At 39.6% G+C, this 13,473-nt stretch overlaps 1 protein-coding gene across 1 annotated transcript; it reads right to left on the bottom strand.

The window, feature by feature from the left end:
* Positions 1-361: 361 nt before the first annotated feature.
* On the bottom strand, positions 362-4,367 carry LOC124286138. Its single transcript, XM_046722485.1, has 4 exons — positions 4,362-4,367; positions 3,735-3,739; positions 2,701-2,776; positions 362-1,547 (listed from the first exon to the last, which is right to left on the bottom strand). Exon 4 carries the CDS (start codon positions 1,502-1,504, stop codon positions 734-736), a length of 771 nt encoding a protein of 256 aa, XP_046578441.1. The 5' UTR covers positions 1,505-1,547; positions 2,701-2,776; positions 3,735-3,739; positions 4,362-4,367; the 3' UTR covers positions 362-733.
* Between the last annotated feature and the right edge of the window lie 9,106 nt (positions 4,368-13,473).

Here is a 13,473-nt window from a genome sequence, read left to right as displayed (position 1 = left end):
ACCTGACTCTGTATTCACGAACAGTGTCGGTGTTTTTAGGCCGGACTCAACGTCAACACACTTCAGTATTCAGTATTATTATCAGAGAGCCGGGAGGGCTGTCACGTGACAACACAGCTAGGCCTACGTGGGCGATGTTGCGAATCTGAAAGATGCGGGAAGAAATATATGACATTAATATGTGGTTCATGGTGACATATGTTTTATTAAGCATTCGTGCATAACATATATATTTATATATAAATCTAAAAGAATAAACTATTCATGGTTATTTCGTTCATTTTGATACATCAACAAAATACAAACAGGAGGGTATGAAAGTATAGGAGTTTAACATTCCTAATACAGAAACATTATTACTAATTATTTTACAACATAGTACCCTAACAGTTATGTACATATATTACATCTCTGGGTTAAACTGGGTTAAGCTTAATATAATATCATGCTGCTATTATTTCTAAGTACAGTTTTTTCGCATGTATTTAAAACATGAAAAATTCTTAAACTTAATAGGCTGCAAGGCGATAAAGTGGACTTTCAGATTTATCCTTTCAACCGTTTTCTGCATGTTTTGAAGGTTTACCACATACAACGGCCATGGAATCTAGAAGATCAACTGAATCTTTGTTATTGATGGGTAAATGTTGACAATTATATTTTAAAACATGAAACTGAATTTCAAAACAAACATTACGAAACTGAGGAACTATGAATAACGGCATTACTAAAGTCATGCATCAGAAATTCTCTTTGCACGACTGTAGACATCAGTGTTGTCCGGTATCTCATCTTGTCGACCAAGGCTCTCGTTGTTGTCTCTGAAGAGAGACCTTGTGTTGTAGTAGTCATTGGTATCTCCTGGATTGTCTTTAACAGAGTCGGTGTGGTTGTAGGTGTCGTCACGTCTGTCCTCCGTCTGCCTCACACTGGCAACGTCATAAGCGTTGTCATCAAATCCCTTGTTGGTCCTCCCAATGTGACTGTACGACTCATCCATTTCTCTTGGAGTCTTTCCCTGCTGTGATGTGGCATGATCCCCCTCGCCATCTCTCAAATGGTCATACACCTCAGGGTCTCCTTCGGAGTCGTGCTGTCCGACTACGTCGTTGTCTCCCTGGCAATTCTCTGGAGCTCTCGTCGCAGCAGACGGTCCCAACTCGTTCAGCCCAGTAGACCCATGCCGTTGGCTCCACGCTTGTGCTGTGTCGTAGTCCCCTTTGACAGGCCCTGGGAGGTTGTTGATCGGTTTCCTGGGTGTCCCCGGAGCGTGATGTTTTCCAGGCGGTGATAGGACATTGTAATCATTCTCATCTCCATCTGAGTGAAAGGTATTGTCGTAGTTTTGAACTCTAGGTCGTACAGTTGCCATAGGAACGGCGGAAGACATTGGCTTGACATCAGTCATATCTGCTAGTGTGATGTCAGTGTATGCTGAGGCATTTGTTTGTGGAGGTACCTTCAGATCAGATGTTGTATTTTGTGTGGCCGTGATGATGTGCATCGGCTGGTTACTTTCTTTTCTCTCAAAACAGAATTTCTTTTGTCTGAAACACACAGTTTCAATAACGCTTATTGATGTGCTATGCGTAATGTGCACAATTCAACTGAATAAATATAACTGTCTCATATTTCACCTGTATTTGTCTATATATTGTCAAAATCCTCTTACCTGATAAATAACGGGGTTTTTTTTAAACGTGTCACCTCTGCATTGCATGGCAACCATGAACCAGCACTGAGAGCACAGTCGTCCGTGACAGTTCTGTCTCTACTTTGGTATATCTGTAAGCTATAGAACCGATCGAAAGGCAGTTCCTACGTCTCTTTTGCAGAATGAGTGAGTGAGTGAGTGTAGTTTTACGCCGCTTTTAGCAATATTCCAGCAATATTACGGCGGGAGACACCAGAAATGGGCTTCACACACTGTACCAATGTGGGGTATCGAACCCGGGTCTTCGGTGTGTCTAGCGAGCGCTTTAACTACTAGGCAACCTCACCACCCCTCTCTGTCAACATCGCAAAGACAATAACAGATTGGGTATTAAGTCTCGCCGTTTGTGGCAAGATGACCGGTGTCCTGGACACGAGCCTGGAAGCCATCATGGAAATGTGTCCTAGCGAAGAAACTTGGCATCTGTATTTGGCCATGATCCTCTGTCAAAGCCCTATGTACCTTCAGTCTCGAAGGCCATATACAGGTCATTACTTCTGTAGCTACCTTACACCAAAAAACATGTTGAATGCCAGTTTACATCCGTTGACATATGGTCTAATCTGTTTGACAACAATCTTAAAACGACCTGTTTTCCATATCTATATATCCCAGAGCGGTATTCATATGAGCTTATGCTTGTTTACCAATCCGGTTCCTTTCTTTGGAAATAAATATGTATCATTTATACCACCACAATTTCGTCAGATATTACACAGAAAGAAACAAAATGCTGACACTCCTAATTATTATACGAAATTAGTTACTTCTTATGTAAAGTATGCTTTACTCGCTTTGTGAAATTAATACATGAACATGGGTACTGACCATGGACGAATGAGCGCATCTACAGTTTACCTGTTTTCAAATCGAAAGTTCCATGAACCTCATTAGGTGACGAATCTGGTTCAAGATCAAATATTTACATACGTAGATCTAATGAAAACACATAACCCACTTGGAGTGGTTCTGGCGAAATAGCTCACCTTCTTGCCAGGATTACTGCAATAACGACTGTCAGTACAAGCACTGCACAACCTACGCCAAGTCCTATAAACGCACCTGGAAATAGAAAAGGTATAATAATCACGAGGTAGAATACATTCATTTCGTAAAAACACTAAAACATTCGATGTGCTGAGTTTCACCCAACAGGTGTGCAAGAATCAGAAGGTCAAGAGTTCGATACCCTGATTTGCCCTGATTATATCTTCTGTCAAACTCAAGTCAATGATTACACACAATAAGTTTGTTTGTTTGTAACACCACAGTCAGCAATTTTAGACTCAAGCCTTCAATTATCAAATGTGAACAAACCAATAATGTTAAGCAACAAAACTATTGCAAATCATATTGCCTCTGCTACACAATTGTATAATTACCTACGATTCAGAATAGTTCATGAGGCAGGTGTTCGGAAATGGCGATTCCGATTCCGTAACCATTTTGTCGCCATTGTCGATAAACATGTAGTTCCTATTTCAACCCTAAGTCGTTGGGATTTTCTCCCTAATTTACGTTTACTTGCCCCGACGTTGCTGAAATTATGATCAAAGCGACGTTTAACCCTGCTAACCCTATTGATCAATCATTACACATGGGGTATGTCATCGTCAACCAAACAACTCAAGACAAAGAAGTAATTGTTGAAGAGTAATTACTGGAAGAATCCATACTGTCAAGGTAGTTTCGTAAACATTAGGAAATACGAATATCGCCCATGTGAGTGAGTGAGTTTAGTTTTACACCGCACTCAGCAATATTCCAGCTATATGGCGGCGGTCCGTAAATAATCGAGTCTGAACTAGACAATACAGTTATCAACAGCATGAGCATCGATCTACGCAATCGGGATGCGATGACATGTGTCAACCAAGTCAGCGAGCCTGACCACCCGATCCCGTTAGTCGCCTCTTAGGACAAGCATAGGTTACTGAAGACCAATTCTAACCGGGTCATCGCCCATGTGAACTATGTGCAGAAAATAACATGTGTGAATTTGAACGCAATAGAAACACACCAGTCCTGGTAGTTCCTGAACTTGAACCTGTTTGCCCAGATGGAGAGTCTGATGCATCCGTTGTCGCCGGAAGTGATGAAGTATCTGTTTTAGTGACTGCAGTTATTATTGGTGATGAAAGATGTGGCTGTGGTGAATCGGATGTATGGGGTTTCACTGGGTAAATAACAAACATGACAGTTACTAATACGAACAACCGTTAATAACAAGAACAACTCACAACAATGTGTACCTTGAGCTAAACTTCGTGGAGAGGTTCGATGTCTCTCTTTGAAACTTCTTGATAAACAAAATGAAACTTCACATGCTCTGTTCAACCACTGATGACCAGAAAAAGCCAATCAATGTGCCAGTTTGAAATAATAATAGCCTTAATTAGGCCAATCTTTTATTAACTGAAATGATTCTAGATATTATTTATGTTTGTATAAACAGGAATTAAATAGAAACCATCAGCGCTGGAGCATAATCATCCTCGATTAACTGCAGGTATAGTGATGATGTATAAATGGATTACTGAAAATATGTGATAAAACAGGGTAAGGATCCCTGATCTCCCGAGGGCACTGTCTCATGTTTGCAATCGAGTCTTGAAAAGAAATTTCATTAACACAATAGCGTGTTTACTTGTTCTTTTGAAAATATAACCTACACGTTAATTCGACCTGTGACTGACCCTTCTCGTCATTATGACAAATATTTAGGTAATGAAGGTGTAAAGGAATGAAGTGCCAAACTTTCAACGCGTACTCACAAACTTCACATATTGACGCATATTCTTCAGAACATGGCTTCCATGACAGATACTTGGTTCCATGGAGCATCGATACAGTAAGACAGTGAGGGAGCGGTGGACCGTTCAAATCAAATTCGTAGTAGTATGCATCTACATCTCCTAGAAAGCGATACAAGAAAACGATTTTTTAATGTTTCAAGATTAGACATGTTCATTATACTAATGTACACATTAATAACACCTTATAGAGATACTAGTAATTGTCGACGTTGTCTGTAATAGATTCTCATCACGTCAACGGTTATAAACGACACTGCCATTTGTGATGTTGAACTGTACCGGGCAAAGTTTGTTCTCTATGATTACAATCACACTCACTTATGAGTAGGTAAAGAAACAGTCATCCGTACTGCTGTTTATACTGAAATGCCATTCACTATTCACTGTGAAGGACCTACCATTTATCCACCTTATTGTCAGATCATTAAACAGACCAATCCAACATGTTTCCTTTGAACCCATAATGTTCACGATATCTTTCGCAATAGAACTGTTTAATTTCACCGGCCGACAGGTGTGATAAGCCTGCATCCATGTCATTTTGGGTTTTTTACATACACTCCCATCGCGGCTGTCAGTGATCCAGTTGGTATCTACAAGACAAACACTCACAACAATCATTAATGCTAAGTGGCGCTTATTCGTGATGGCGAATCCTAAGTATATTTGTATTTGATTTTAAGTTTGACTTCATATTTTTCCCTTTTGTCACACCAAATGAACAGCATTAAGACTAGGGTGGTTAAAGTTACTTCTAATTATTCAATTATTAACACCGTAAATGTATTATACTCACCGTAGGCGCAACATACATATCTTTCTTTCGTTCCACAATCTCCAGAACTTCTGACCGATATGGATAAATCATTACCTCTTTTCGCGTAAGCACACGCCCCATTTTCTTCCGATTTAAATGGAAACTCTAAAATATGCAAAAGACATGAAAAAGAAATGTTTATCAATTCAATATACATTAAATGTTATATATTTCACATACTTATGACAGTATCACTGATGGTTATATAGATTACGCTTGGATGAAAACTGCAGAATAACTGGGTTTTTTTAACAAAGTGAGTCTGGGGTGTAGGAAGTGTTACCAATAAATGCAACACCAGAAACAAAATCGCTGATATTTCTCATGATACAAAATCAATATGCTAGTCTTAATTTAGATGAAGTTTTATCGGATTATATTGCACATGATCAGATACGCCTCAAGTACTATTTATATACATGGCAGACATGTTTTTCCTTGGATAAAAACATTATTATTTGATTTATCTTTTAACACTGCCAACAGGTATTTCTGAAATATATACTGATTCTATAGTTTAGCTATTATGTTCCAATTGATATACACACACATTAGTTCCATTATGGCGTTTACTTTAGGAAAGCTTCGTCATATATGCTACAAGTGAAATGTGGATCCAGTGAAGCTAGACCGTGTATGATTATTTGCCATCAAAATCCGACAATTCATGTCCATAAGCAGAAGAGATCTCTACTAAAGCGTCCATTATACGGTTCCGACGATATCATAAGCATGTTTTTAATAATCATCAGGGAATGGTAATGATACAAAATGTTTGCGGAAAACTGAGCTAACCCTGTCCCACTGCTGGTAGCCGTCACAAACACAGGTAAATCCATTGTTCAAACGCTTTTAAACTTTTTAAGCTTCCTGAAGGCCATGAATATTGTAACTCAAGGGATAGTTGATGATGACCTTGACAAAGTTAAATACATATGGTGATGACAATATTTAATGATTCAATATTTTAAATTAAGCAATTCGAAATGGAGACAAAATTTGAGGGCCACAATAACTATGCATCTTGAAAGATCCATTAACGTGTATAAAGTATCATTGCTGTCGCAAAATGTTCCCTGTAAAGACAAGAAAAACAACACAAATCCTTAAAACCAGAAGTGACTGTGACCACCAAGAGCCCGGATGAGATCCTCTACCCATCTACTTCGCCCAGAGAATCGTCCAGTACTTTCAAGTGGTAATTGCTGCCAAACGCGATTCAGTGTTGCCGCTTACGATGTCACATCATGCACGGACGGACCCATCGACTGCAGCCGACCTTCCAGAATGTCCAGTAAATTCCCGTGGATTCAAATCTCCTCTCACTGCAAGCCACGGCATACAGTTGATAGCGTTCGTTTCCTAGAAAGGGCGTCATCTGAACACGAAGCGCTCACAGTCTCTTTTGATTCTATATCAGGTGGGTGAAACGGGACAGGGGTCGGCATTTGTCGCTTACACCTAAAGTCATCACTATTTGATAATGAGAGACAAACTCATTATAAAGTCCAATCATACAAACGACTCGGCTTTTGGAAGAGATTCCTTAGATGTGAGGCTATAGAAGATTTTGCTTTTACTTCTTCCTATTATGGTTGACATAATTGATATGCATACCAAAAGTATAGACCGACATCCCCTTGGCGTCACCACATAACTCATCAAAGTTCCCTGGACATGGATTTCCTTGTGTATTTGCAGCTTCAGCTTCATAGTTCTCGTCAAGACAATAACACCTGTCTTTCTACAAGTACAGAATTCACTACACCACTCAACTATTTAATCAATAATGTTTATGCTTATAAAGTCAAGCAATGATAAATTAATATTGTCTGGAGGATAAATGAACGGGTTTTTATCTATTAGATAACAGTTTGAAAACATTGTTAGTTTAACAAGTTATGAAGCAAATATCTTACGCTCATGCCAAAAGGAGCCTTTCCTCCACATTCACGATGACAACTGGTTCCACAATTACCAGGTATGGACTTTCCGTTATTGTCAGGCAGTAGCATGTAGCCAGTATAACTGTACATTGGAGTGCCGTCTTCTATAAGAACAAAATATTCCAAACGACAATACAGCTAACATATATTTCTGCGTGAAACTATATTTAAACGTAGGTTTGGTTTACCTGTCCACATCCATGTTGAATACCTCATGGCTCCCAACCAGCAACGTGTACCCCTGTCTAGAGACCAGAACAATTCTTCAGGGACTGGATCTGCTGCCTGTACAAGCAAGTCTCCTCTAAATGTCTTCTTACAGGAATCCCGGGCTTTCCACCAGTTGTTTTCGTTGTCGTCAACAAATATGTATTTCTTTTCAGTGGCTGGAAAACAAACGGTAACATTATTCAAATCAGTCTGGTTTAAAAACCACAAAAGATATATGCATGCAGTACAAAGTTGCAACGAAATCTATATTTTAAACGACAGACATTGAACAACCGATAATGACAGTTGCCTGAATTGAGGTTGACAAGCTGTCAACGTAATGGACATTGGTCAGGCATATAAAAATCACTCAAGTTCAATTATATTTATAATATTAATAACGTGTTTGAAGATCCCTACTTCAAAAACTATGACACAGAAAACGTCACCCGTCTGATAACGTCACGATGAGACTTAGCCATTCAATATGAAAGGCGTGGATCAGTTTATGTGGGTTGGCTGGAGGATGTGGTCGCCGTGGAACACGACGATACACGACATCCACTTTGACCTTGTTGGCTGCAAGGAAGTTCTGTGCAATTCAGGCAGTTTGGGGTCTGGCTTTGTCATACCTATAAAGGATCCACCGCGCAGCTGCTAGCTAACACACAACGTTGTTGGAAGGTTGTAGATCGGTAATGCATGACAGAACGTTGTCACAACGTCATTTTATAACGTTATGTCACAACGTTATAACAACCTTACTAAACAACGCCGCTAAATTTACGCTGATGAAACGTTATGCTTTGGGCTCCTCACAACGCTATAACAGCCTTTCTTATAACTTGTTGTCACCATAGAGTTTTCTGTACAACTTTTCATTTTGAGATTCTTTCTTCCCTATTCAGCTACAGCTTCAGAAAACACACAACGAATAAACATTAAAGTGAATTTCTGCTTTGTTTCTTCTGTACTGTTCACTACTGGGATAACTTATAAACTATACGTTAAATAGACCCTTAAGACAACGTAACATACATTAGCATCAAATAACTTTGTGGCGATTTAAATATGACCAATCACCACATCAGGCCACAAATGGAAGTCCACAGAATAACGTTGTAACAACGAAAGCATAACGTTGTGACAACGTGAAATTGTTAGCTGGGCTGTTGTAAAATTGTCAACACCGTAGGTTTCAAATGAATTCCCCGTGCTTCAAATACTCAATAACACCCGGAAATTGGCCAATGCAGGATGTTTATCTCCTAAGTGAACATATATAGACACTCGTACCTAAATATCGGTATATCTCTCGCTCTCGCTCGGGAAATTCCAACATTTAGTCACTCGTGTCGTAAACATAGTATGATATTGGCAAGAATATGATATTCTATTTATTACCGAATTCGTCAAATTGAGGAAAATAAACCCAATTCTACTTTCAAACATAGGCTGGCTACCCGCCGTCGCCGCATGTAGAACGCATCGTCATACAAGAAAAGTGACCTCATACCATTGTTCATGACGTCGCGTCACCATGACAAAGTGATATTTTAATTTGCCCTAGGGCTTTGTATGAAAAATATGAACTCCGATATTTTGGCCCTCGTAGGTAATAAAGTGAACAATGTATCAGATGTATCAAACAATGTCATACACTTTCAAGTACGCATATCTACCTCTGCATATTTCCAAAAGTCAAAATCACCAATACAATATATTTCAACATTTTACGACAATAGCATGGGGCTTTTCTCTTGTGGTGTGGTTATCATGCATTGCTTTCTTATTACTTCCATGTTAGAATAGGTGTCCTCCGTGTTGGTTAGGTTCAGTGATTTTGTTGTGCATATGCCACATCACCCATGCTGTTTGACGATGCTCCATGCAACATCTACTTTTGACATTTGTGTATATCATATAACATAAATGAGTATTTGGGAGAGAGACTGACAGAAAATGTAAGCAATATATGAGCATTTCCCACATGGAAATACACGTAAATAGACGCTTATGCTTCTAGATGTATGCACATATGCACATGTTGCGCACATGATCATTTAACTCTGCCTGGAAAGCATGTCCAATATATATATAAAGAAAGTGATGAGAATACCGAGCGTACAGTAGTACATATATAAGCAGAAGTTTCTGAAATAATCACACGACACGGATCTTCTCCGTTCAACCGTTCTCCGCTCTTCGACGACATGTTTGCTTCATTCAGGAAGTTCAGTTCATATTACAGGGACGTGATCACTCATATGTACACACATTTTCCTTTGTTAATCGTGTTTGTTGTGTATGTATCCGTGTCGTGTGATTATTTCAGAAACTTCTTCTTATATATATATATATATGAGTGTGCGTGTGTGTGTGTGTGAATGCATGCATTCATGCATGGATGCACGCATGCACGCATGTATGTATGTATGTATGTATGTATGTACGTACGTACGTACGTACGCATGTATGTATGTATGTATGTGTTAAAAAAGACTTTCGTGCCGATGAAACGGTTGAACTAACATGTGCATGCATAGTACATTATTTTCAAAAGTGAGGATATGATCACAGATACAATGAACTCTACACAATGGTTACGAAACGGAAAACGGTTATCCGACCTGTACATGTATGTGCCAAGGTCATGTTCTTCGTGAAAAGAACTGATATGTATCGTTCTACTTACATATGTTCATAGAAGCTGTACACCTAAATAGTAGGTAGCAGGCAAACAACCACATCATTGACATCCCTTGTGTGTACATCGAGCTCCGCTCTACGACGCAATGTTTGCTTCATTCAGGAAGTTCAGTTCATATTACAGGTACGTGATCACTCATATGTACACACATTTTCCTTTGTTAATCGTGTTTGTTGTGGACAAGTAACGCGTACGGATGTTACGTCCCTTTATCATAATAGATGCAGTCGGCATTGTCCGTTTAAGGACATTTCTGACAACCACACTTCAGCGTTATATACAATTACATGTTGATATGTTAGCGGGGATATATAGCGACCCATGTTTTCCTAGATCCTACTTCCCTGTCAGTTAACTAGTCAGGCTGAAAATATGAGTTTTGGATTTCATCAAATGCCTGATAACAGAGACCCACTATTCAAATCCATCAATACATGCATCCTGAGATCATGTATTAGATAACCGGTTTTTGATAACCGCCTGACATGTTGACAGGTCCCTGGAGGATTCAGTTTCATCTGCATGTGTGGCACTGACTACATCGCCCCCTTCAAGAAGACACAAAGCAAACATCGAAATAACCGTAATTGTTGCCGATAAATAAAATGTTTCTGGTAGATCGATGCTCATGCTGTTGATCACTGGATTGTCTGGTCCAGACTCGATTATTTACAGACCAACGCCATGTAGCTGGAATATTGCTGGGTGCGACGTAAAAGAAACATACAAACCAACCAACCAACCAACCAATTACAAGCAATGTGGTAAGATTTAACTGTTCGCAAATAATGTTGATGCTGTTTTCATTTATTGCAATGATCTTGATCGGACATAAAATTGACATGAAGCTTGAGTATCATCTGAATTGAAAATGTTCTTTCCTTTAAAATTGACATGAAATCCTTAATGGTATCAGAACTGAAAATGATACATCCTTTAACGCAAACATGACATTGTGGTAAGGTGTAAATGCAGACACATATGTCGCCTGAAGAATTGTCATTCAGCCAACTCATCGACGTTACCATAAGCAAACCGATCCACTGGTTCAATGGTTGTGATTACAGTCGTGTAAGGGTTTGGAAATGTCCTAGTTGTTAATGCGTGCAGATTGCAGCTACCATTCGACTGTGACTAAGGTAGACTTCTGTATGAAGGAAAGGCATAACTGAAACACGTGTTTTTAAATGACCCACTTAAAACAAGAATGTAAAATCGCCAATCAACAACAATCTCATCCACATCAAGGAAAAAACAAGCGTATTGGCGATTCTAAAAAACATATGTCGAAATACATGAAAGGTGTCGTTTTGGTCTCTTACTTGTAAAGAGCATAAGAATCGATTTGGTTCTAAACTTCATGCTGTCCTCATGTAAATGTCTCCTGCATAGTTTTCACAAACATAGGTACATTTCCCGGTCGGTTTTGGGATGAACGGTGTTCCTCCTGAAAGAACATCAATATAGTCATGTCCAATAAAAATTTCTAAAACATTTAAGCATGTATATTTGACATCTAAGGCAAGGAAATGAACATTGCCCGACCCGAGGTTCTATCCTGAAGGATGAGTCACTAATACAGAGAATATAGTGACATGGTGTTGATGGATCACTATCAAACAGTGGTTATACCAGGTGTCTGCATAACATATGAGCCTATCCTGCACCTTCGGTTGTCCGTCAGTAGTCAGTGTGGTAACTATCGAACTACATATGTAATATTGTAGAAATTTAAACTGTGAAACGATGGCGAATTCATAAAACATCATAAACTTGTAAATGAGTAACAAATCAAAGTGGAACTATGCTCCAAATTGTAGTGCTTTTTTACTATAGGCCTTGACGTTTTATTCAGTTCCTTGTGTAAAGGAGGCGTTGTTTATGGAGTAGTTATGTATTGTAAGATAAACCCCCCTCATACATGTGGGTCAACATTCTGATTGTGACTATAGAATTCATCCCCTACCCCGGCACCCCCTTTTATAAGGCCCTTTCTTGTGTAAACCATAGACACTGACTTTAAGAGTATTCAGCGGTAAACCTTTAAATCTCTTTCTTCTGTAAACCATAGACACTGATTGTACGAGTAATCATCACTTACTGTAAAACACAGTGAGTGAGGACACAGGTAGTATTTGAAAGACATGGGTGAACATTTTCAGGACTGCCAATTTCCGGAACGCAGTGTCCCTTTAGGTTTTAAAGTACCATAAACGTCGACGTACCTATCTATTCACTGTCTATGTGAATCAGCTGCACACAAAGGACAACAAACCATGTCACCAGCCTCAAACTTCCAGTTCTGTCTGTCCTTCCATCTTCTCTGCTCAACACGTTGACCCTAACAAGGAAGTGGAACAGGACACGGACAGGGTTGCCACATCGTATCCTAATTGTGTAGACTAATGTTCACGCTGTTGATCACTGGATTGTCTGGTCCAGTCTTGATTATTTACAGACCACCGCCATATATTACAGAATATAAACGGGAATATTGCTGAGTGCGGCGTTAAACATCAACCAACAAGAAGTGGTAAGCCAAAAATCATCGCTCCTGCACCATAACGGATCTTTCTTCTGCGCCATCCACAAGCTAATGTCACGGAAACTGCAGGACGTGCAAGGTATCGGGCCAAACAATCAGGAATGGCTTCGATATGTGGGTCTTTGTCCCTGTATTGGGATGTTTGCATTGACGACAACGTATACGATGGAGCAACGCCATTCAGGCATGGACGCTAAAGAACTGGTGGCGAGTGTGGATCGGTGACGAATAACGATTCGTTCTCTAACTGCGTGTGTACCAACGTAGAAATGAACGTTAACACAAAAGCGCGTTCGACAGAGAACGTGTGGTCACGTGGAGATCAGGGATTTGTTTCAACATGGCATACAAAACCCCATCACAAACAATCATGAAGGAAGTCAACAGAGTCTTCGTCGTTTGTGGTGTAGTGTTGTTAGGTCGAAAAAAAACCATCTGTCGGTTGATAATGGAAGAAGTGAAGAATTTGGTATATGTACTGACTTGCTGCCAGATTCCCATGAACCACCACTACGTTAGATCACCGTGTGCAGGGTATGGCTCCCCACATCATCACACTTTCGCTGTCGAGTGCACTTGACCACACCTACTGAGGTAAACTGATTCAATACACAAAGATGTCCAGTAGTTCATGAACGCGTGAGAAATCCATAATGGTATTCAGAAAATCACCATGAACACAATGCTTTTTTCTAATAATAAAAGAAACAAAACA

This window comes from Haliotis rubra, unplaced genomic scaffold (genome assembly GCF_003918875.1).
Source record: "Haliotis rubra isolate DU_JTF1 unplaced genomic scaffold, ASM391887v1 Scf377, whole genome shotgun sequence".
Classification (NCBI taxonomy): domain Eukaryota; kingdom Metazoa; phylum Mollusca; class Gastropoda; order Lepetellida; family Haliotidae; genus Haliotis; species Haliotis rubra.
The sequence above is the reverse complement of the archived record's forward strand: the minus strand, read 5'-3'. Positions and strand labels throughout refer to the sequence as shown.